The sequence below is a fragment of the Ricinus communis genome, chromosome 3 (assembly GCF_019578655.1).
Source record: "Ricinus communis isolate WT05 ecotype wild-type chromosome 3, ASM1957865v1, whole genome shotgun sequence".
NCBI lineage: Eukaryota > Viridiplantae > Streptophyta > Magnoliopsida > Malpighiales > Euphorbiaceae > Ricinus > Ricinus communis.
Genome location: NC_063258.1, coordinates 31,585,290 through 31,610,025, shown reverse-complemented (window position 1 = coordinate 31,610,025; position 24,736 = coordinate 31,585,290). Strand labels below are relative to the sequence as shown.

General features: G+C 32.9%; 3 protein-coding genes across 8 annotated transcripts; all 3 read right to left on the bottom strand.

Moving 5' to 3' along the window:
- Positions 1–449: 449 nt before the first annotated feature.
- On the bottom strand, positions 450–3,166 carry LOC8278596 (strigolactone esterase RMS3). The gene is made up of 2 exons (XM_002515534.4): positions 2,648–3,166; positions 450–1,144 (listed from the first exon to the last, which is right to left on the bottom strand). Exons 1-2 carry the CDS (start codon positions 3,034–3,036, stop codon positions 703–705), a joined length of 831 nt encoding a protein of 276 aa, XP_002515580.1. The 5' UTR covers positions 3,037–3,166; the 3' UTR covers positions 450–702.
- A 7,786-nt stretch (positions 3,167–10,952) lies between these two features.
- LOC8278597 (fe-S cluster assembly factor HCF101, chloroplastic) lies at positions 10,953–17,615 on the bottom strand. Of its 2 annotated transcripts, none has more exons than XM_048372094.1 (17): positions 17,380–17,615; positions 17,151–17,276; positions 16,927–17,067; positions 16,684–16,832; positions 16,547–16,597; positions 16,111–16,266; positions 15,591–15,734; positions 15,368–15,510; positions 15,075–15,144; positions 14,809–14,904; positions 14,446–14,535; positions 14,279–14,332; positions 13,707–13,830; positions 13,329–13,453; positions 12,438–12,560; positions 11,287–11,337; positions 10,953–11,191 (listed from the first exon to the last, which is right to left on the bottom strand). In XM_048372094.1, exons 2-17 carry the CDS (start codon positions 17,218–17,220, stop codon positions 11,186–11,188), a joined length of 1,593 nt encoding a protein of 530 aa, XP_048228051.1. In that variant the 5' UTR covers positions 17,221–17,276; positions 17,380–17,615; the 3' UTR covers positions 10,953–11,185. The 2 variants fall into 2 exon arrangements, with proteins under 2 accessions (XP_048228051.1, XP_048228050.1); XM_048372093.1 differs by having other exon boundaries at positions 11,287–11,355; positions 17,380–17,607.
- Positions 17,616–17,856: 241 nt separating this feature from the next.
- LOC8278598 (VIN3-like protein 1) lies at positions 17,857–24,736 on the bottom strand. Of its 5 annotated transcripts, XR_007215109.1 has the most exons (6): positions 24,502–24,736; positions 23,766–23,834; positions 20,711–21,350; positions 19,981–20,291; positions 18,439–19,893; positions 17,857–18,141 (listed from the first exon to the last, which is right to left on the bottom strand). XR_007215109.1 is itself a non-coding variant. In XM_015717045.3 (5 exons), the coding sequence occupies exons 2-5, from the start codon at positions 23,794–23,796 to the stop codon at positions 18,710–18,712; spliced, it is 2,166 nt and encodes a 721-aa protein (XP_015572531.1). In that variant the 5' UTR covers positions 23,797–23,866; positions 24,502–24,736; the 3' UTR covers positions 18,238–18,709. The 5 variants fall into 5 exon arrangements, 4 of the variants coding, with proteins under 4 accessions (XP_015572531.1, XP_015572530.1, XP_048227836.1 ...); XM_015717045.3 differs by lacking the exon at positions 17,857–18,141 and having other exon boundaries at positions 18,238–19,893; positions 23,766–23,866; XM_015717044.3 differs by lacking the exon at positions 17,857–18,141 and having other exon boundaries at positions 18,238–19,893.

The following is a 24,736-nucleotide window of genomic DNA, read 5'->3' as shown; positions in this document are numbered from 1 at the left end:
TGTCTATTTATTCATTTTGCTTAAGCAAAGATACAATATCATCACAGTAGACCCAGACACCATGTGCACCTATCTCTCTAATGTTTGTTTGGAATTGTGCTCATCCTCCAATTTTTGTTAAAATTTAAAATGCTAATAGGATTAGAAAATCAACACCTAAATAGTTAATTCTAGTTATTAATACTGGTGGGACCTAATGCAATTCTTATTAGTGTTAGCTGATTAAGCTTTAGCTAAATTAAGTGAGCAAGTTCATTTGACCATCATCATTTTATTGACCGTATAGTTCAAATTTTCTGCCATAAGACTGAGAGGTATACATAAGCGTTTGTCTAGAGACAGTTTTCTTTTTTCAGTTTTGTTCAACTCTTCTTCATTAATTTCCATGGAAGAGAATCAATCGACTCCAATTATCACTACTACTAAAGAAAGAAAAATAACTAGAAACGTGAAAGAAAACCAAGCTATATTTCCCAACTCCACACTATTACAGACTGAAAAAGGAAAATCTCCGCACCAAAAGAAAATCTGCAATCCAACTGCTAACTACATACATCCTACTTCTATATATCACATACACAAAATTATGAACACACAATAAACACTGTCCTTTGGACATTTATTGTATTTTCCAACAGACCCAGAAGAGAAAACACCAAAGAGAAAAAGGAAAAAGAAAAAACCTAGATTATGTATGTAAATCTAAACAGAAAGGCCAAGAACTGCAGTAAGCACATCAAGTAGTTGCTGGTGTGCAGTAAGATGAGGAAAATGCCCATCAGTGTCTATGAATTCCACACTAGACTTTCCTTTAATCTTCTCTTGCATGTAGTACACAACTGAGTTTGGCACAACAAGGTCACCAGTTGTCTGAACTATAGTGCAAGGTGTCGAGACCTTGTCCAGAATTTCCCTCTCGTCGCTGTAAAACACAGTTTTGGCCACTGATAGTGCATGTTCAGGTTTCATGTTGGACAAGCATTTCGTGAATTGTTCAACTGAGTCAGGATCTTTATCTTTCGCACCCACAACAAGAGAAGCGAAGCCTGGTGTCCAGTTCTGAAAGTTTGATTCTATGTTTGATATAATATCGTCTACGTCTGTTTTCTTAAACCCTCCTTCATAATCATCTATGTTTATGTACCTGTATCAACAAGAAAATAAATATTATCGAAACATAATATAAAGTTGTAAATCTTATTTATAATTATTATGGGCTAATAGCTCAATGACCAAATATATTTAGCTAAATCATGAGTTGAGCATCTAGGCCCTTCCTCTAAAATTCCCAGAAAGAAAAATGATAAAAGAATGATAGATATGTGTGTTATGTACACGGCCGGCTGGAATTAAACAAAGATAAGTGGATTTGAGTGATTTATAAGCAGAGTTTAGTAAAAGGGAAATGTCCAAAGAGAACAGGTCAAATCAGAATAAATTGGAACGGAATGGAGATTAATTTGGTTATACAGAGAATCTATGGTAATTTATTGCACAGAAGCTTAGTAATTATGGACACAAAATCACAAGATAAAATTGCATGGTGCACATAAACTGAGCGAAAGCGAACAAGACAGAGGGAAACAGCAGCAACCATCGTAAAAGAACCAATCAAACTTGTTCGCCTCCACATGTTTTTAGTTGTCTCCTTTCGTGGGAGTAGATAGTATATCGAATCATTACAGCTTCTTTTCATTTAACTCGGACAAGATAGGTAACTGGGCGAGTGATATTTACCTATTATTCATACGTATTAATAAATCCAAGATGCCCTTTATATATTTAGCAGGAGTTATTAATTAGTTATGTATAGTTCTTCTATATATTTTCGTTCTTTTCTTTGAACCATCCTAACCAACCACCTCAACAGTGGGGCTGCAATATAAAACCCGACAAGAGAGAAAATAACCTATTTCAGCTATTGTCAGGTCTAGATGATGCTTGTGCAGTTACCCTTTGGGACCCCAGGCCGGCTGCAACCTGCAACCTTGAGGTTATAGTTATGGTGAATAGAGGTCATATAGCCATATTGTACATAGACCTTTAATATTTCTTTTCCTGAATAGGACTTTACTATTTCAAAAATTTCAATACAGTTATATATTTAATTTTATTTTATTTAATTATTGTAAGAGACTCGTAACCTGATTACTTTACACCAAATTATAAGAACATAATATATATTTATAATTTTTTTAACTATTCTATAAATGCCACTAACATCGGATATAAAGTGGCATATATACCGGGGAGTAATAAAAAAAAAATTATTTAATTGAAACCTTTTGATATGTAAAAAAATCAATCTTTTGTCCTAGACATTGAGACGTTATCAATAAGATGAGTCTTATCCCAAAAGGGAAAAAATTACATAAAATTGTAGAATCCAAAAGAAGGTGGCTAATATCATTTAAGAAAAAATTATTTCTTTGGGATGAGAAACATCAAAACTGTTCAAGCTCAGGACTTTTATCTAAGCTTTTCTTAAGCGGCTATATAATTTAAAATTGTTAAAACAATTTCAAAGGTATTGATAAAGCAAAAGAATTATTTATTATGAAAGTGGAGAGACAATTGGTAAAAGCAAAATGAAAGTGGAGAAACAATTACTACTTTAAGCAATAATATAATAGTAAAGTTAAATTACCTTGGAGAAGCTCCAACAAGTATGAGCCTCTTAAACAGCTCAGGCCTTTTGATGGAAGCAATGCAACCAATCATACCAGACATGGAATGACCAACAAAAACAACTGGTGATGATATGAGGCTCATCTCTTCTAAGAGGCAAATTAAATCATCAGCAAAAGCATCAAAAGAAGCATACTTCTCTGGGTCAAAAAGTTGTTGATCTTTAACAGCACCGGAAAACAACCAGTCAAAAACGAGAATCCTGAAGTACTTTGCCAAGTCTGGAACAATTTTGTCCCAAGCAGACTGGTCTCCTCCATATCCATGTGCAAGAACTATGGTTTCTTCACCTGTTCCAATGACTTTAGCGTTCATGGCAGTTGAGAGGCCTGTTTCAAGCATCACCATACTTGTAAGTTTCAAGTTTCAAGTTTCAAGTTTCAAGAAGAAGAAAAGAAAGGAAATACTAAAACAAAGAAAGAGAGAGCAAGGAAAGATGGGTTTAATTTGGCAGTGGTTCTTGTGGAGCTGTGGCCTCTGTTATATAGGAAGAAAGAGACTTTTAACTAAACTAAAATAAAGCAAGAGGGCCAATCTAAACAAGATGTTAGAAGGTACAAACTTTTTGGCCTTATTTAGTTGGCTTACAAATAAGGAAAATGGGACTCAACATTAAAAAAAATTAAAAAATATTTAAATGGACAGTGAGCTATGTAATTAAAGTAATTATCATTTTACCTTAATCTTGCAGTAATTCACATAGTACAGAGATAAACAAAAAAGAAAATAAGGCCTAAAGTCTTTTACTCTTGAAAAACAAATGGTCTTATGATTCGAGTTAGGTTAGAAGTGGCATGCGAAATTTATTGACCAAGTTAAGATATAGCTTTTGAAATTAATGCGGTTGTATATTAAAGCATGATACGGGCTGTAACCTTTTCATTTTAAAAGCATTTAATAATAGTTCCAAGCCAGGACCAGTAATAACTGTGCCACACTACTATCTTATTTATACGGTTTGAAAATTCCCACTCTTTCCAATTTACTGTTTTTTAATTGTTGTTTTTAGCCAAAATTTCGGGCTTGTGTTTATTTCAACCTGTTTATTTTTCTATAGCTGCTTCTTTTTAATTCAACTTTTAAGAATATGTTTTAAAAAAAATTACATTACAGAAATAAATAAATAAATTGAGAATAAAGTATCCCATAATAACATCAAATTGACCCCTTTATTATATAACCTAATTGGGTTTGATTAATAAATCATTACAATTATCTATTCTGTAGCACGTGAGGATTACGAGTTCTATTTTAAATTTTAACCCTGATATTTAAACTGCAGCATCTTATAAACGGTCTCTCTCTAACAATGAAATTTATATTATTTGAGTGGTCAAATAATTGTGTTTTTTGGACTTTCTTAGAGCCATTTGGACTGATAAATTATAACAATTATTAATTTTTAATGCATATCAGTTAAATATTTATGTGGTAGCCAGTTTCAGATGAACAGTACAATTCTTTTGACCTCAACCTCTCACTCCGACGATGAAATTTAAATATTTATATATTAATAATTGAGAAATTAATATCAACGAAGGGGACACTAATTCATAAAAGTGAAGTTAATTATTATTTAAAGCTATATAAATGGATCTCTTTTTGATATATATTAATAAGACTGACAACGACAAAACATGTTTTATTAAGTTTTGCACGCAACATATAAATAATAAATTAATATTAGCCATTTACTCTATTTATTTTTATTTTTTTTAAATACTCTATTTATTATTTGCTACTTAATTAGATGTAGGTATGGTTAAGATCATTATTCAGTCTACTCTCTTTTTTTTTTAAATTTTTTTTTTTAAATTATCTTATATCTTTTGTTTGCATGTAAGAAAAGTTGAAATCTATCTTAAACAAATAATAAATATTTCAAGATTTTATAAATAGATAACAAAACAGTAAAAAAATTGATTTTTATGGAGTGGTCCGAATATATAAGAATTTCCCAAATAGAATTAACAGTCACTATATGAAATCCCAAAAAGAGGAGCAATTTTTTGACAGCTAAGAAATCCAGCGTTTGTGGATAAGTATTGATTTTAACGGCTCAAATTTATAAACTGGCCCTTCGAACTCGAAGCACTGATCCAAAGGACAAGATCTTCGGACATGGAAGAGTGTGCAGAAAAGGAGTCTGTGAGAGAATAGGAGGCAATCTCGGCCTGGTAGCAGCACAAAAAAGGAGTAAACAGCTGACTGGAAATTGATTGAGGCCGTTGAGATAATTAGTGAGGTTGACCTTCTGGAACAAATTTACAGTTGGGCTGGGGGTAGGCAGGCTGCTCTCCGACAAGAACAATGTGCTTGATTTATTAATTTTCCAATGCTCTTACCCTCATGCGATTGCTTCCTCAATTGAAAGGCAAAATATTGGAAGTACCCAGAGAGTAATAATATTTGGATATTCAAAAGATTCAAGTTGAGAGAACAAAACTTGTAGATTCTCCGTAGCATAAAAGACAAGCAATGATCTTCATGGTTACTAATAATAATAATAATTATTATTATTATTGGTTCACCCATTGATTAATGTTGTTTTGGAATTACTATTTGTGAAATATGTTTTAATTTTTTATAAATTATTTTTTAAAAGTGTATGTTTAAAGAAAAATCCATTTATCAGCTTTTTTTTAAAAACAATTCAGAAATAAAATAAAATGAAAATTGAGGATAGGATTCTTTAGATTGCATGTGCGGATTAATTAATATGTTATTTTATTTTAATTGTGTTAAAAATTATTGGATATGAATTCAGTAAAAACAATTATCAGCAAAAACAAATAAATATAGATATTAAAGTATTTTTTATAAAGACTCGTTGTTTTAAAAGGGGTAATTTATATAGTTAATAGTTGAGTTGGTTGGGAAGTAGTGGGGCCCAACATGAAGAAAGCAGAGCCACAAGATGCAGGGAGTCGTCAGAAGATAGACGGTCGACATGTGTTTGGAGACACAAAAGGACCCTTTTGTTTTTAGCGTTAAATGATATGACGTTGAGATTTGAGAGGAGCCGATAATAAGTCCAACCCACACCTTTTGAAACTCCTCTTTTTAATTTAAAAAATTAAAATTAAAAGTTTCTCTGCCCCACCACTACTCCTTCTTCTCTTATTGGATCCCTATCAAACTCACTCTTCCGTTTTCCATTTTCCATTTTCCATTTTCTATTTCTAAATTACTCTCTCCACTCGTTTTTCTTTTTTTTTTTTCCTTTTCTTTAATGGAGAGGAAAGATATTTCTCTTAGACTACACATCCATAAATGGATTTTTTCTTTTTAATTTTATGTCTTTGAGAAAAAACGTTTATCATTTTAAGGTAACAAGTTTGTTAAATTCTCATTTTAGGTGGTTTGAAAATAAATTTCTATTTTACGGTGAATATTATTGAGGTAAAGAGGTAAATTTATTGACCTAATTATCCATAAGTTGAATTAGTAGATAAAAAATATTTACTTATTTAATTGGTAGATAAAATTCATGTCTATTATTGATTGGTAAATAATTTATAATAATAATAATATAAAAAAAGGAAATAGATTTTTTTTTAAACAATTTTTTTAAAATTTGAGGTGTATATCCTCTTTTTAATTTAGCTATTTTAAATATTAAATTTTACGAGAAAACTTTTTTAATATTAAATGTCTGTGCTTGAAAAACCACTTTAACCTAAAGGCAAAATTACTTAAATGAAACGGGTAAAAGTAACAGTAGCTTTTTGAAGTGATTCTCACTCATATTTATAGAAGATTTATTTAGAAAATAATTTCTAGATTACAAGCTTGTAGATCGGAGTCCTTCGTTGGCTTAATAAAGATGACAAGTAATCACTGCCGAATTTATAAGGATAGGGTAGTGTTTGAATATATGTGAAATTAATTCCTCAAAACAAGCTCATATTCCAATGTGGCGATTTCTTTAAACCATTATCTGCTATTAATGATATCACTAATATATATTCAAATTTTTTATAAAAAAAAATTATTAACATGTAAAATTCTTAATTTCTTAGATGGCAGTCGAACAAAACAAAATTAATAATAAGAAGGTCAACACAAATTGTTTCCGAGTCAAGCGTAGATTTAAGCTGGACTTTGCCGATTGCGACGTAGGGAACTACTGAAAATAGTAAACTAGGCCTGTCTATTATCATTTTTGTTTCTGTTTTTCTTTTTCATTCTCAAATTCAAAATCTTTATTTTCAGAATAAAGCTAAGATATTTTTATATTAATTATTTGAGTTCTAAAACCTCTTTTATACTTTAAGATGTGAAATAATAAATACTTGTTAAATTTTTTATGGGAAAAAGGAGGGCAATGCTGCTGTGCTATTTAAACCAAAAGAGTGTCCTAAAAAGAATATTTGTAATAATATAAAATAATCAGCACTATTTTAATTAATGTATAGAAAATCATCATAAGATAAGTGAGGTGTCACAATCAGCACAAAAGAGTGGGTACTGGTGTTTTCAATTTCATGGAAAGTGTTGTATACATATTATTATTATTATTATTATTTTCATATTTCAAATAGCCGTAGACAAGAAGTTGCCCCCCGACCAATTCTAATGGACAAAAGAGAATGGCCAGCACCAGCTTTTAATTATAATATTTCCTTGAAAAATATTCTTTTTTTTTTTTATGTGTTTATTATTTTAATTGCCTTGTGAAAAGAGGATCAATTCAAGGCATCTCTCTCCCAAGAATTTTCAAGGCCACAATTTGACCAAACTGCCCAGCTGAGAGGGAATATACAAAAAGTGATTATTTGGATTTTCTGTTTGTTTCTATAGAAAGCAACTTTTCCTTTTTGTTTTGATTTTCTCCTTTTACTTGGAATCGTTTCTTTATCAGGATATATCTTTTAATTTTATAAATAATTTTGTTAATTTGTTGACAGCTTATGACATATCTTGATACGTGTCTCCTAAATAAATAGGCAACTATTCTATGTATGTCATTCTTACATTTATGTGAGCCTAGTTGTTTCACACACACATACACGTAGATATTCTTTATTTTATAACATAAATTACTGAAGTTATTTATTTTTGTGTATATAATCTTTTATGTAAAGAAAATTATAGTATTAGAGCATTAGTTTTTATATGTTATGAATATGGAGTTAGGAATTTCATTATTTTTTCCATAAATTTATTGATTTTTTTTTATGAGCTTTGGCATTTTAGATCAGTAATAAATAAAAAATTTATAATAATTTAATATTTATTTTTCTTTTTCATGCGGCCATAGTAATTTATATAATTTTCCTATAATTTTATAATGTCTTCCCATACATTTTTTTAGTTTGCCATTACTCTAAAAAGTGTTGGCTAAAATGCATTGGAGTGCTAATAAAATCTAAAGGAGGTGACCTCTTTGAGTGACAAAATCCAACAAAGCGTGTCTAATGAAATCTATTATGGAAATTTTGTCACCTGATGAGCCCTACACAATCTGCATTAGATTTTGTTTTCACAGGGTATAATGGTAATACTATATAAATATTACTACCATATTTTGTTATTTGGGATCAGTGTTAATAAGGATTGTAGGGGAATTGAATCAGTTTGATAAGTGGGTGGTGGCAGTCTTGGAGAAGTAGGAGATGTTAGTTCCGGTTTTCTTGGGAAGAGCTGAGGCATTAGAGAGTTGTCTAATCCGTAATAAGTGGATGAATTAATGGCTGTGGCGAGTTTGAGACTCCGCTAATAAGGATAAAACTTAAATTGTTTTTATTTATCATAAAAAAGGAAGACGTTAGCATCACCATCGTAATTATTTTTTTCACTATCTCTATTAAGAGAAAAAATATTAAAAAGTAGTAAATTTTATTATTATATTATATTTTTAAAATATCAATATATTATCTTTTAATATAAAAATTAATATTTTTATTTTTATTGTATCTACTCTTTTAGAATAGTAATTTTCTTTCTTATTTTTATAAAAAAAACAGACTAATTTAAATTAAATTAGAATATTTATAAATTTAAAAAATAAAAACTAAATCAAACCCAAATAATAAATTCAGTAGCCAAATTAGAGTTTATTCTAAAAGTTTATATACCAACGTACATTCTTACTTAAGAAGTTAACATACTAACCATATATTTATGCACCAATGCATTTATTAATTGTTCAACCATTACGGATAAGGGGATGTATCTATACTCGAAATTCATCCTCTAGAGTAAAGATTTCTGACTACTTAAATTTTATTTATATAAAAAAAAATGTATAAACTATTTATAATATTTATTTTACTATGAATTTAATATGCTTTTAGAGTCTAAATGAATTACTATTAATATTTAGAAATTTACTTTTGAATCATACAAATAGTCTAATCCCCATTTCTAATGTTGGGTCAATAACTTTTCCAGGCTAGAACTTCAGGAATCAACATATAAATACAACTAATTAAAAGATTATATATTTGTATAAATATTAATATAAAAACAAGTCGGAGACATCTTTTTTTTCCTTTAACGGAGTCCGACACATATCATTGATAAGCAATTGATGTCTATTACTAATCTTGATCCTATTAGAAGTATCAATATTTATGGGTAAGAGTAGAATCTCTATGAGGATCAATAGATCTAACTGAACAAAAAAGAATCAATAGATATTTTTTTTCTTTTTAGTTGAGAATGGTGCAATGAACTTCACAGGAATCATAAGAAAAGTTAGCAACAAATTCTAGGTGATTAATTCAAAAAGAGGCAAAAAGTGGTACTCCAAAACACTTTTATGGCATTGAATAGAGAGAAGGACAAAAAGTTGGTCTAGAAAATCAAAAGCTAAAAGTGAAAAAAAGAAGAGAAAAAGGAGGAGGCAAAAGATAAAAGAAGATGAGCCAATGGCAGTGTGTTGGTAGCATAAATGCAAAAAGCAGGTGACCTCATGAATGTGATAAGAAATGGAGCAGCAGCAGCAGCAGCAGTTGTAGTAATGGACCTAATAGTTAATTTCTTGAAATAGACACTTCCTTGAGACACCAAAACACTTCTCATCAATTTGTAAATTTCAATCTTTAAATCTTCCTACCCTCATTAAATAGACGGTTCCTAACATTATTAAATAGTACCACGTGCATTTGGGATTTGCTTTTACGCAATCTGTATTTCTTAAAAAGAATATTTAAAAAAAATTGAAATATTTAGTTCAAAAAAATAGATAAATTAATATATATATATATATATTTTTTTTAAAAAGTATATTTAATGAAAATAATTAATCTATTAAATTAAAAAACTTCACATTTTTTTTCAAATAATCTCAAAAGTTCACCGACAGTTGTTCTTAAATGCTTCAACTTTTTTGTTTTTGTTTTTCATTTCCTTTCCTTTTCAAGATTGAAGTAGTTTGCTTCTTGTTTTCTTTTTCATTTTCTTTCCTTTTCAAGTTTGAAGTAGTTTGCTTCTTCTTTTGGCCGCTGTTGTTGTTTCACATGTAAAAAAAGAAAAAGAAGCTGTTTTGAAGTGTTGTTCAAATAGCAATATTGACATATGGAAAGACATCCTAACTAGTAACGAGTTCTAATGACAATACCAAACATATGTTTTTATCATCATAAATGCAAAAGTTACATTTATCATTTTCAAGAGAGAAGAAGAGATTATTATTATTATTATTATTATCATTTAATATACATGCGCTGATGATGAAACTCTGACCTTACAAATTTTTATCTCTTACAAAATATTCGTAAAGCTATAACTAGTTTAAACGAAGTCTAAATCCGTCACTGCAATATGAACTTAAGAACTGGACAAAAGATTCAACCAAAGTGTGAACTTGAGTGCTCATGAAGAAATGCCCTCAAGACAACATCCCCAGGATTTAAACCCTTATGATTAAATTTTGATAAATCATGTGCTTTTTGCTGGTTTCTAAAGAAATATAAAACTCAAGACAACATCCCCAGGATTTGAACCCTTATGATTAAATTCTGATAATTCATGTACTTTTTGATGGTCTCTAAAGAAAAATAAACTGGAAATGCTCACTTCAAATCCTTAGCTTTAGACTTCTGAACAAAACAAGGCTAAAACAATTGAGCATGTTTTTTATCCTGAAAGTCAAACGTTTGAAGCATTGCTCTAAGACCTAAGCTACCGACAAAGCTAAAGAACTGGTCTACCGGTAAAATTTAGCAGATTCGTTGATACTTTGCTCTTTTTCAAGCAGTATAGAAATGATATCGACTAAAATCATATTACTCACAGATAAATATGAGATGAAGATCTGACAAAGAAGATTGCATTTGCATGCATATATTAGAATTACCACTATTAGAGTTCCGCTATACATATGTGCCTGAAACTCGACAGGAAAGAGGCAGCCAAAAGGCAAAAAATAAAGAAAACAGCACACTTCAGGAGCTTATACCAGCCGTTTTCTAGTTTCATGCAACTGATCCTAACTGTGTGTAGGAAGATCTTAGCATTGTAGTTTTCTGTTAAGTTTCATCCGCTAATGTTATGCCTGTGGAAGAGCCAAAAAGATAAGAACCTCATAATTCATCAAGGTGCAGGTCCAAATATTCACAAATTAATTTAGTGATGAGGATAATAGCATACCGTGACGGAAGCAGGTTGAGGAACACCAACCAACCGCTCCATTGTTTGCAACTGATCATAGGGAGCAATCTGCACCGTGTTAAAGGAAATGAAAAAGAAAACAGAACAGAAGAAAAAGAATACAAGAATAAGTAGATATTTTATGTTGTAAGTTGTAATTAAGCTGCACTTTGATTAATGATTTTTGCTACTCCAAGGATAAGGCTAGTTGCACATTTTCCCTTTCCAGGATGCATCGGAGTCTGGTAATTTCATATGAAGACAGAATTACCAGAACAAGCATCTGGTATTTTCAAAGCAACTGAAGGATGGAGCTCACAACAGTTTGGCAAAGTAAAAGTTTTACATGTCAGCCACATTCAGTTGCAAGAAGCAATTCAAGATGAGTCAGTTGCTTTTGCTTATAGTTTGTCCACAGCCTAGCATGCATGAAGGAACAGTTTTTGTCCACAGCCTAGCATGCATGAAGGAACAGTTGAACTATGAAGTTAATTATCAGTTCCACGCATTCCAAACTGCAAGTGAATATGGATACATCACAGAATAGTCCCTAATTTGTACAGTAGCTAAAACAAAAGTCATTAAGTTTCTCCAATGTTTTCACTAACTTATGCATTCAGTTAACGGCTACGTTCTGACACTTATGGGACATTCCACATATCAGGGCACTTGAAGAATCATAAAACACTTCCCAAAGAAATTCTCTTACCTACATTCTAAAGTAGCAGATTCATGTCAAGACCTATTTTATATAGGTAAGAATCAGACTTGGCTGGGTATAAGTGCATTATCGCTGATGCACATCCAGGATGACAAGTTAAAAATGCAATTAAGTGTATTTATGCATATCCAAGATATCAACAATGAGGTCAAGCTCCCAAAATAGGTAGTTCAATAAATGTGGGTCAGATAGCCAATAACAATATTTCTTTTGCATACCAGTAATTTTTCAGCATCTCTACACTATAGTAATAAACACTCTTCGAATGTTGGTCATACAGGGGTGTTAGGTAAGCAGATTGTTGACAATCATTGCATAATAGTGGTGATCCCTCTCAGAAATTTCAATTTGTATAACAATAATAGGAGAAACAGTAGTTTACTACTGAATTCTTATGTTTAGGAATAATGGCCCAGAGTATGCAAGTCACCTGGTTAAATCCATCTGGCCATGTTATTTGCACAGCATAGTTTCCCATTGGTCGAATTTCTTCAGGTTCAATATCCTCCGGAATATCTGTGTATTGCAGTTTTTGCTCCCCAGTCCATTCGTCCTTATTTGCACAAAGAAACAGAAACCACAATGAACTTTGACCATAACAGTGGATCTGTCAAGGCTAATTTTCTTACAGAAAAGTAATATTTTGGTTGCTTTCCAAGCATAGTCAAAGATAGTGACCATTACCCTAACCACTTTGTACTAGAAGTCACAAATCACTTTTGTTTTTTATTTCCACATCTAGAATTTGTAATCGAACAAGAAAAGAAAATATGGGGCGTTTGGCCACAGATTTATAATTGTGTCCTATGTCATGTAAAAGAGAAATTTTGAGCTTCAGATATTGAGAATTATCAGGATCATCTCAGAATTAATTTCTTATGTTGTTCAGTTATAGTTCTTGCATGTGAACATAGGAAATAGAACATCTACGTATTGCTTCAAACATCAAATAGAATATCACTGCCTGCTATTTGCAAAGATACCTCAAATTAATGTCACCTGCAGACTCTTTTAGATTTTTTTCACCGTGTTTTGCGATATAGTTTTAATTTCATAGTGTTTGGAACAAAGGAATGCTTAAAATTTTATGATTATCATTTCTAATTATACACTTATCATGCCCCATAGTTGTAAAATTTAAGAAATTGGCTTATATTCCCCGTTATTAAGGTTTAAAACTGGTAAAAATTCCATTTATTATGTTTGCATTTTATCATAAACAGTGTAAATTGAAATTAAAAAGGTGCTCTCTCTCATAAAAGACGGACAAACTTATATTTTGGAAAGATGAATCACTTGCCCAAAAGGAATCGCAACATACCACACTTTGGGCAGAGCGGTCATTCCTTCTTACTGTTGCAGGATGCAAAAAGAACTCTTCATCTGAATCCGGCACCTTCACCTTGATTGCCTTCATCGATTTATCATACATGACCGCGGTTGACACTGCAACGAAAGAACATAACAACAGAAGAATCACTAGAATGGAATAACATAATAAACAATCATTCTTTTTAGAAGTTTTAAATTCATAGTTTCGTCAGTTCATACAGAAAAGGTTTAGTCTTCAGAAACATTATCCTTCAGAGCTTTTAGCAAATTACAGAACTAACTCTAACAAAATGTTCATAATCTCATGTGGCTTTCTCACCACCTCATGCATTAGGCTGTTAGTAAGATATCAGGCAGATATAAGTACCTTGCTGACGAATCTTGGCACATTGTTGCACTACACAAACTCCAAGATTCTGAAATGTCTTGGCAACTTCACCTTGAGGATCAGCTGCCACTTCAGGCATTCCACTATCTCCAGAAGCAGATAGCTATTACATTAATAAAATCAAAACTTCAATTTGATCATGCATTCCACATTTAATGACAGATTTCAACTGTTTTATGCCTTGCTGATACACAAGAGTGCAAGCAATTCAAGAGAAAGCATACAGATGAGTAATAATTGCAATGGCTTGTTCAGGTAAGGTGAATTTGAGAAGGGATGGGATTAAAAACAGATGCATAGCAGCCAAAGTGAAAATTGCTAATTTAGAACCCCTTTAAGAAGATAAATCACATGAAGTACGAAACCAACAATCAGTAATGTACATGCATCATAGCTTTTTGCAGGTTGAATACGATTAAACTAATTGAGAAAACTTGAAACTTTCAGGATGTAGTGAATTTGTCTAATCAACTAGCACAAAAATAAAAAAATTATGCATTTAAAGCATATATAATTATTTGAAGTTTTGAGAAATTTCTTATAGGACATACAGTTGGCCGAATTGGGAGATCAAACAAATGAGGGATTCCAAACTGCTGGACAACCTGCAAATATGCCATTAATGTGCATTAACAAACTTATTTCCAACATAATGCTTAGTTGAATCTCTGAATATTTTCATGAAGCAAGAAAGTTGATCAAAGGATAACGTGCATGCCTGAGAACCTGAACCTCTGCCAAATGGATAGTAGCGTTTCCCATCAGCATCAAAATGACACATGTTCTCAACAACAGCAATACAAGGCACCTATGCAGTTGAGCAGACAACATAAACATGCAAAGATGATAAATGATAATATTCTCTTGAATGCATAATATGCAAAGGTGATAAATGATAATATTATTTGAATGGTTATGAATCCTCCACATATCATGTTTATATAATTTTCTCCATAACAAAAAAATAAATGAAAACAGCTTGCAAATTCCATTAACATAAAAAAACATATTGAGGATGTGAGATTAAATTATTATTTTGAAAAGGAGTTCTGCAGTGACTTTAAGGAAATATAATGCTCACCTTAAGCTTTGAAAACATCCGGACTCCTTTGGCAACATCAATGAATGCAAGCTTTTGGGGGGTGGTCACAATAACAGCAGCAGTTAATGGGACTACCTGAAATTTTGTTTTACATAACTCCAAAATGTGAAAAATTTTCAGTCATGAAAAATGTTCTGAAAGTTATATACTTATATGTACCTGTAAAAAGCTAAATGAAAAAAGCAATAAATTGACCTATTTAAAAGGGTAAATACAGTCTGAGGCCATGAATGCAGGATGCTAACCTGGCATAAAGTAAGCTGTATATCACCAGTTCCGGGAGGCATGTCAATAACTAGGTAATCAAGCTCTCCCCTACATTGTGTTTTTGTAACAATATATCAGTGAGATAAGTAATATAGTAAGAAAGTTCAAATTAGTGTCTGAATTCACCAAGCAGCATATAAGTAGGTACCAGAGGGAACAAAAAGTAAACTGCAGTGGAACCAGCCCTGACGATATCAATATTAAATAAATAAAACTCCTCTAGTTATCTATCTGCTGCTCAAGCTCTAGCAGATACAGAAGCACAACCTACCATTCAGTCGTAGTCAGAAGTTGGTCGATGACCCCAGATACCATTGGACCTCGCATTATTGCACGACCTTGTCCAGCAAATCCGAATGATACCAATTTGACACCCAAGTATTCAGTTGGAATAATGGTTCTCTTCTCTGGATTCTATAGAAAACTTCATATAGTCACGACTATAGAAGTTAGCTAAATTGCTGTATAAAATATTGAGATTTTAATAACACTACCATCTCTAGCAATCTGTTTTCAGGGGACACCATTGTTGGCAAACTTGGACCATAGATATCAGCATCAAAAATTCCTACTCTTGCACCCATACCAGCCAAAGTATATGCAAGGTTCACAGCTACAGTTGATTTTCCTACACCTCCCTGCACAACTTTTCACAAATGCAATCTGAGAAAAATTAGAAGCAACAAAATTGTGCCTTACTTAACTCAAACCAAAATGGCATGGAAATAGCACTGGTGTATGCTGAGTTCTTTTCGCACAAAAAGCCAAAGGCAATGATGATTTTTAAAGGAAAGTTCCTAGTAATTGTTGCTCTGAATTTGGTGTCATGCAATCAAAATCCAATCATTCAGAGATGATTAACTCCATGAAATAACAGAAAACGATTTTTCTCAATACCTGAGAAGCAGGTCCAGGCACCTAATTTATCCTCAAACAACTATTTGACAGATAGGCCTAGCAACTAAATTAAATTTCAAAGTGACAAAAGAAAATCAAAGTTCACTGCAAGTCTACCTTGCAACTTGAAACTGCCACAATATTTGAAATTGTTTGCAAACCAGCAGGAAGTTGCCCAGCAAAAACAGGTCTGGCAGGTTGTGCTGACATTGTTACTTTGACATTCTTGACCCAAGGAAGTGCTGCCACAACTTCATTTGCTTGTTGCTCGAACTGTTGCAAATCAATAACATGTCAAATGTATTCCACGTTAATTAGGCTCCTCAAACAATCTACATACATAGTCCTATCCAAAAGCTTTTCCAAAGGAAAAAAGTGAGTTGAAAATTCTGCAAGTAGGCCATAACAACAAGTTTTGGCCAATTTAAAAATCCATCCACAAATTTTCCATTAAGTAATTAAGTTTGAGAAAACTTATGAAAATCAAAATTCTACCCTTCCAAATACATGTGAGTTCGTGATGCAACAATGATGATTGTATCAATTTTTTTACCAAGTCCTTGATCGGACATGCTGGTGTAGTGAGCTCCAACCGAAATGAAACCTGACATGCAAAACATTTTAGTTAAAGTGAAAAAGACATTATCCTATAAAATGCATGTTAAAATAAACATTTTAATAAAAGAAAACCTCTCCCTGAGCTTCTTCAATCTGTAAATCCTTAATAAATCCACATGTCACAATGTCTGTTCCGAAGTCTGGATCTATAATCTGAGACAATGCTTTTAACACTTCTTCACTTTTAGCTGTTCCACTTGATGATATTGTAGAAGCACCCCCTAAACATGTAATTTAAATACTTACGAGTTTTTCTTCACTTTCTTTCTTTTTTTTTAAAAAAAAAAGCTATTAGATAAGGATGAAAGAGTACACCTTGTACCGAAGCAGCTCTAGTTGTAAGGCAGTTAAAAACGGAGCGTTTAAGTGATAAAGCAAGTGCTGTATTAACTTTTAGAGGATAGGGTGAGCAATCAGTAGCCGAGAATTGCAAACATTTCCCTGCCAAAACAAGTCCTGAAAGACAGAGAATTAAGTTTAGTTAAACTAAAATGTTATGAATAATAGAGCTGAACTGTATTAATTAGGATATTAATTACCTGATTTTGATTGTGACTTTAGGGTTTGTAAGGAGATTGAAAGAGAGGAAGGTGCATGGAGAAGTTGCATGTTGCAGAGAACTGATCGAGGGAAACTTGATGAGTGGCCTCTGTGTGTGTGTCTCACTGAGCCTCATCATGAATTGGTGTAAAGTCATGTAATAAACAATTGTTCAAAAATCCTTTAAGAATAACGACACCGTTTTAAATGACTTAAAGGCTGTATTACCTGCTGATTTGGCATTAGCATTTTCGTGGCTAAGAATGTTCCGACAATATGCCCACGTCTTTTGTAATTTTCCCTTTGTACCCCCAAGCTCCAATCGGTCGCCATCCGTTGAATTTCATGTTTTTTTTTTTTTTTTTAATGAATACAGTAATAAACATGCACAATATTCCTCGGAGGATACGGGTCCGGCCGAGTTTAGTCGAATATACATATTTCAAAATCTAAACCTGAGTACAACTCAGTTTGACTATTTAATTTTAATTAAATCTGCTCTGAATTTTTTATAAATAATTTTAGAAATTTTTAAAATATCTTAAAATAAATAAAAAATATTATTTTTACTATATAAACTTTTTTTTTAAATACTGTTATTTTAATTTCTTTTTAAAAATACAGTGTAATGTTTTTTTAGTTTTTCTTGATTGTTTTAGTAAAATAAAAAAAAAACTAAAAAAAATAAAAAAATCATATTGTTAATATCTTTACACAATAAAAAAAAAAAAACCTTATACCGTATTTTTGATAAAAGATAAAAAATGGATATTTTTATTATTTTTCAAATAATCTTTCAGATGAGCCGATGGACCTCACCGAAAGAACATCCTTAATCCATCCAGAAATTAAGCTCTTCTGAGTTTAGCTCCAACGGGCTTAAAAGTTTAAAAAAAAAAAAGATTGTCCAAACCTAGAATCTTTTTGAATGAACTTAGGCAGGCCGACCTAATACTGGAAACTGTGAGCAATTCCGCCTACTGCAGCAGCCTACAGGTATTTAGAATTGAATTGCTAATGTCACATTTGGAAAGGTACAAAAGGCAATTCATGCTCAGTTGAAACTGAAAAAGAATAAGGAAAATGTAACCACTAAATTCATCCATCAATTAATGCACCCTTCTTTGATTAAAGAAGCAAAATAATAAAAGAGTATCCGCAGGCGCACATATAAAATTTTAGATGAGATGTTCTTCATAACTAAAGTCTATTTCAACTGTAATTAGCACGATTTAAGGAATTACAAATGCCTTGCTAAAGGATGAAGCTCCAAATGCAAATAAATACCTTTTACAGCATGAAGCCTCCCATCCAAGGGCATTTTGACTTGAAAAGTAAAATAAAAATGGATGCGTCTCCGCAATCAGCAACCAATTTTCTTAGCTGGACAAAGCTGTCCACAACATAAATGAATCACCTCCCAAAGTGACTATGAAAAAAAATGCCTGTACAAAGAACCGTGAAGCAATCAGAAGTAATTTTGTCACCAGGGAAAAAAATAATCATGATGCAGGATAGCAATCCTGTATTTTAGGATACCCCACCCTAATTTTGAATATTAATGCCACAGCTTACTACAGAAACCGTTTCGTGGCCTCTTGCTGGATATGATATCTGAAAATGAGTCGACCAACTGTCCTGCCAAACTACTAGGATCATCAATCAGAGTTTGAATGAAGGTGTTTACTACTCTACGTTCTTGTTCTGTTGATCTCAAACTAAACCATGTCAGCAATTTCAACCTGAATTCTTGGTTAATATGACCCTCACATTCCAACCATCGGATTATCTTCACACAGTACTCAAAGTTTTCATCCAAGCAACCTGAGCCAGTGGATACACGGAACGGTGACCCATTTATCAATGTGCTATCACAGTCGTGCATTTCCTCATTGGAATGTGCAGCCCTTTTCCTGCACAATTCTGCCCGCGAGTCAACAGCAGGTACTTCTCCACTGGGCCCATCAGTCCAGGTCTGTGAATCGCCACTACCATGCGATCTTGCTAAACCATTCTTCTTTATGTCATGAGAAGCAGCATCATCATCTGCCTCAACAGTCTGTTCCAAAGTACATCCATTATCTTCATCCCTGGAGGACTCTAATGGAGGGGTCAGCTCTTCATTCAAATCAGGCACTGAAACAACATTTAAGTCAAGCCCACGAGATATAGAAGGCAACTCATCTTCTGGAGTTTCAGGCTTTGTCACTTCTGTAGCTCCACAACATTTTTCTGTATCAGCACTACAGAAACCTTCAAAGCACCCTTGCTTTTGAGCCCAAGCCAGATGCAGGATCTTTCCAAGCTCTCGAACCTTAAAGCCAGAAGAATTTGTAGATTTAGACTCTCTCCTTGAACCAGACATACCTCCTTCCAAGGAATTATTTGCATTCTTACCATTTGTGGAAACTGAAGAATTAGGATTCTTGTGAATTATCTCTATGCTCTTGGTAAAACACTTAGCCTCAGAGTGACCAAAGTCACCAGCTTCTGTATATGAAACAATCCGAAAAGTATACTCCGTGCAGGGCTGCAAATTGGATATCAAAATCCTCCTCTGAGTTCTTGGAAATACACAAAGAGGGTCTTTTGTTTGCGCCTCTTCTATACTCTTGCAATACCAAAGTTTGTAGCCCTTAATTTCATCAGATGATGCATTACACATTTCAATTAAAATGATTACAACAGATGATGATGTTACTTCTTCAAATAAGAACCTGCAAGCAGCAGGACGTGAATCCTCTGCAGAGAAGAGAATTGTTGTTATTCATTTCAGTTAACATTTTACGCTTGTTTAAAACATTAGACAACAGCTGTACAAATTCTAACCTCTGCATTTTGGGTTCCCACTAGAGATTGTAGCCAGCCATTCATCAGCTTTGTCAATTGCAAGAGAACAAAGTTTCTGCACATCACCAGCAATAGAGAGTCTGCTGACAATACCACGTGCCATCTTGGCAGACACACCATTCAAAGGGCCTATCTCTGTTTCTAATTTGGCCTTAGCATCTTTCACAATTTCATGCAGTTCTTTAAACCTTGAAGTCCCATCCAATAGCCTGTAGCTCAAGTATATCCTATAACAGAGCACATCAATTCGACGAGCATCCTTGGCAATGATTAGCTGCTTCTTCCAGGACCTGTCAATATTTTAAAATCACTATAGCCATTAATTCAATTAGAGAAGCGAAAAAGTTACTCACAGCTATTGTTTCCATTTCCTAGTCTTCATTACTATCTCAATTAGAACCGGTCATGTTTTAGAAATCATTTTTTTGCGATTAAGACATGTTATGGAATTGGGGGATCCACAAGTCAATGTCTAAAGTAATGTGCATGCATCTCTCATGATAAGACACAGTAGAAGCATTTCCTTCCATACAGGTGAAGAGGTAAATGTTCCCATAAAATATAGCAGGAAGGTGTTGAGAGGTATAAATAGAAGTAATTTTTCCCTTTCAGAACACCATAAACAAAAAATGGGCACAAGTGATGGTACCTGACAGGTAAAAAATACTTAGCATCAAAATGAATCAAAACATACATGGACTTTACTTACCCAAGAATGCCTGTAACTTTACCACAAGAAGCACAGCAATAACTACCATCTAGCTGCATTAGTTGCCCCAGATCAACAACACCCACCTTTTCTCGCTGAAGGGCACATTCAATATGACATGATAGCCCACAAGAGTCCCCCTCACTATTTTCTGATGTGCAGACCAACCAGAGACTAGGATCTTTATTGTCATCAAATAAATGACAAATACAGCAAGAGCACCTCTTGCAAAATGTGTCATCAATGGAAAGGACAGCTCTACAAGCTGAGTTTTTACATATCCAGGAGTTTGAGCATCCAAAATCTGATGGCTGCTCCGAAGCTGGTAAGAGTCGTGTTGGGTTTTCCCCCTTTCTTTGTTGCTTCTTGAATGAAGGCTGATTGATGGGACTGGAAGAAACTTTTTTTGACTCCTGCTTCCTAATTGTTTTATTACATGTCTTCATCACTTCTGTTGCTTTGCTCTTTGATGAAGCTGTGTGCTTCTTGTCCTTATCAAAACAAGTTCGAAGAAGCTCCTTTTTGGCGCCAGATTTCAGAAACTCTTGAAGAAGTTCCGGACTTCTTGATGCGTCATCTGAATTCCCATTTTTCTCAGGGGTGCTTTGTACACTAGAAGAAAGGCTTTGAACACCAGAAACTGATCATACCAACAGACCAACTGAAAAATTGAGCAGATCTTTTCTAGAAAATAAAACACATGTTCACCAAGTAAAATCACCCCTACGTGTAAGCATGTAAGTGGCTAAGAAGCTATCCAGCATTATTACTAAAGTTTCTGTCAAAGAACATGAATTTCATATTTCCTTTATTAGTGGCTCAAACCATTTCGCTGTTTGAAATCTTCTTCACTCTTTTATTTCACCCATACTGCCAACCCATTAATATAGAAAATGAAATTTCTAAAAATTAATTTTTTCTGGTGCTTACAACAATTCCATCAAAACCACAGGAAATTTAAGAATTCAACATTGACTTTCTGAAAAAGCTTGCTTCTCCTAATCATTCAACTGGGGCACATGGCATAATTTAATCAGGTAAAGAAATACAAAGAATTATCATATAATCATATCTGTTAAATCAGAAGTTCATAAAATAACATAGAATTATCATACAATCATATCTGTTATATCAGAAGTTTATACTCGAGCTGTTTAGTTTCTATTCAAATATCCTTAAATGTGTTGAGAAAAAAATAGTGCAGAATAAAATAAAGTGCTTCAGCCTAGAGACATTCGTCAAATTTCTTGATGAATTCACGTCAATTAAATATCATGTGCGTAAGAATGCAGACAGAGGTTGAAAAGAAAAAAGAACTGCTATTTTTCAAGTGTCTGATATGGAGAGGTCAAATACACAATTCAAGTACTAATTTGACCATATTTAACAACAAAATCAAATGCCAAGCAGCAAATTTTGAGAGGATTACTGTAATTCAGCCTATTGCAGCTCTTGGGTTCTTAAAGTACATTATGCACAGAAAACGAAAGAGGAATACAAGATCTGGTATAACCAAAATCACTCCAGATATAAAGAAGAAAAGGAAGAAACATGGATAATGGTTTTGTTTATCAACTTATACAGATAACTTATCATCCTTGTAGATACCGAGTAAAACTGCTGCAAACTAATATGCATATGGCTAGACTGCCTTTGTCTAGATGACCAAAAAGTGAATCCGAAGTTAACTTGTACAAATAAGTGATAGGAAAACCTAACAAAAATCATGGATTAAGTAACTGAAGTTCACCCAGTTTCCAGTGTAAGGTGCTTACAGGCAAAGAAATCAGGGGAGAAGCAAATGTTGAAGCATCAAATAACTACCGGAATAAGCAAGAAACAGTACATCAATTCTTGCAAAGTCTCTGTTTCCTATTTGCTAGAAATAGACAGACAAAAATCAACCAATTGGTTGAACCCAATCGTTGAAATTTAAAAAAAGAAAATTCCAGATTCAAATGTTCAATTACGAGAAATCCAGTCAGGTATGTCCAACTCTATAAATTGTACATTTCAAGAAAGAAACATGTATATTTCTTATTAGATAGATAATGAATTATGCTTGGGAATCTTAAGGAAGAAAGAATGAAAGAATATGCTAGAAGGAAATCATGGAATAAACTCTCTTAGAGGATGGGAGCAAAGAAGGGCGTTTGGTGTTTGCAGGTTCAAGGAATCTCTTATGTCCTGATAACAAAAGAATATCAAACAACCATAAATATTACATAACAAACTAAAGGCTGCAGGTTACATTAATTCCAGTCTATATTAAAGATACGTTAGCATTTTAAAAGATGTCGTAACTACCTTCCCTCCAATTGATCACCATACATTTCTCAAATGCTTAGCCGATGCACTCAGCAAATTTTCCATTCAACTATAAACATCATTACTGATACCTTTGTAAGAGTTATTTTCTATTGCTTTATATTTCCAAATGATCCTTGACCTAAATGAAGTTCCTAATTCCTGTCCTAGTATGAGAACACTAGATAGCCAAGCTGGATGAAATTAAGACTGACAGGTAAATTCAGACTTGGAATGAAATTGTGAATATATTGGCTAAAACATGCCAGTGCCACGCTTCTAATAGGGCAGCAGACATAAAACTCCAAATACCCAAATAGACAAAGTGCAAAAAGTTAAAAGCTTGTGTATTAACTACTAACCAGTAAAGGAAAACAAAAATGTAAAAGGAATGTGAATCATAGTATGGTATGGCAATCTGCCACTGCCATAATTATGATGTATTTAAGTAGGTCTTGCTGCTATCCTCGCATGGCCACTTAACAGTTTAAACTCAGGTTGGCAAATGCAATGTCTTCCTAGTGGAACAAAGAAATTTTTTTAAAAAAAAAAAGAAACTACTCTTTTCCATGGCGCAACAAGCTCAATGAACTGAATAATGAAGCAATCCCCATCAGCGCTTCTAAATATTACTATCCAACTAGTTTTATAAAGCATATTTGAAAATAAAAAACCATCAGGAAAAATAAAAGCAAATAAGCAGCTATAGCATGTGGGATTTAAGAGAAAAAATAGATAAAGTGGATACCTTTAGCTAGAAACTTATCCTCTAAATCCATTTTTTAACAGGCGAGCGCAATAACTTTCACAGCCCTGCCTGCAACAACGAATTTAAAACACCAAAAGCATCTAAAATTTTTCACTTTCCAATACCTGATTGAATATTATTCTACTCACATTCCATACTTAACAAAAATAAAAATACAATTACTTAACTTTGCTCAATTAAGTTAAATATTTTTTTCACACGTGTGAACACGAAATAACGGCATTTCTTTCCTATTTCTTCTCTTGCAGTTCATATATAGCACGCTGCATGTTAAAAAAATCATCTGGTTTTGACTTTTGAGTATGACTTCTTAAATTTAACAGCAATGCTGCTAATCAAATAAAAAAAATCAATAGATTACCCAAACAGAATCCAAAACGACACAACATAGGCAGACATGAAAACTTTAACAGTTAACTAAATGTCCGTACATTGTGTGGATTCAACGTGAGAAAATCATACAGAGAAGCAATTTTTTTTATTTAAAATAAAAAAGCACATAACATTTTCAAAAACTCGAAACAGGAAACAAACTCAAAAGAGAAAGGGAAAAAAACCGAGAAAATGAACAAAACAGAAACGGATCTGAGAGTCAAAAACGCATACTCTAAAAATCAAAACGACAACTTTAAAAAATAAATCAATAAAAGAATAAAACAGAAATAACAAGCAAAGAGTTAACAAGAAGAAGACGAAGAAGAAGAAGAAGAATAACCTGTAGATAATGGGAGAAGAGTCTAGGGTTTTAAAGAGGAAAGAATTTCGCCTTGAGGTGACCCGAATCCGAATCCGAATCCAGAGATAGAAAAGAAACTTCTTCTCTTTCTCTTCTTCTTTGTTCGTTTTTTTAGAGAGAGAAAGAGAGAAGTAGAGAGAGAGGAGAGGCTTTGTTTGTACGAATTGTTCACGTTTTTTACAACTATCAGCTAAGAGTCTTAGACCGGGAAGCT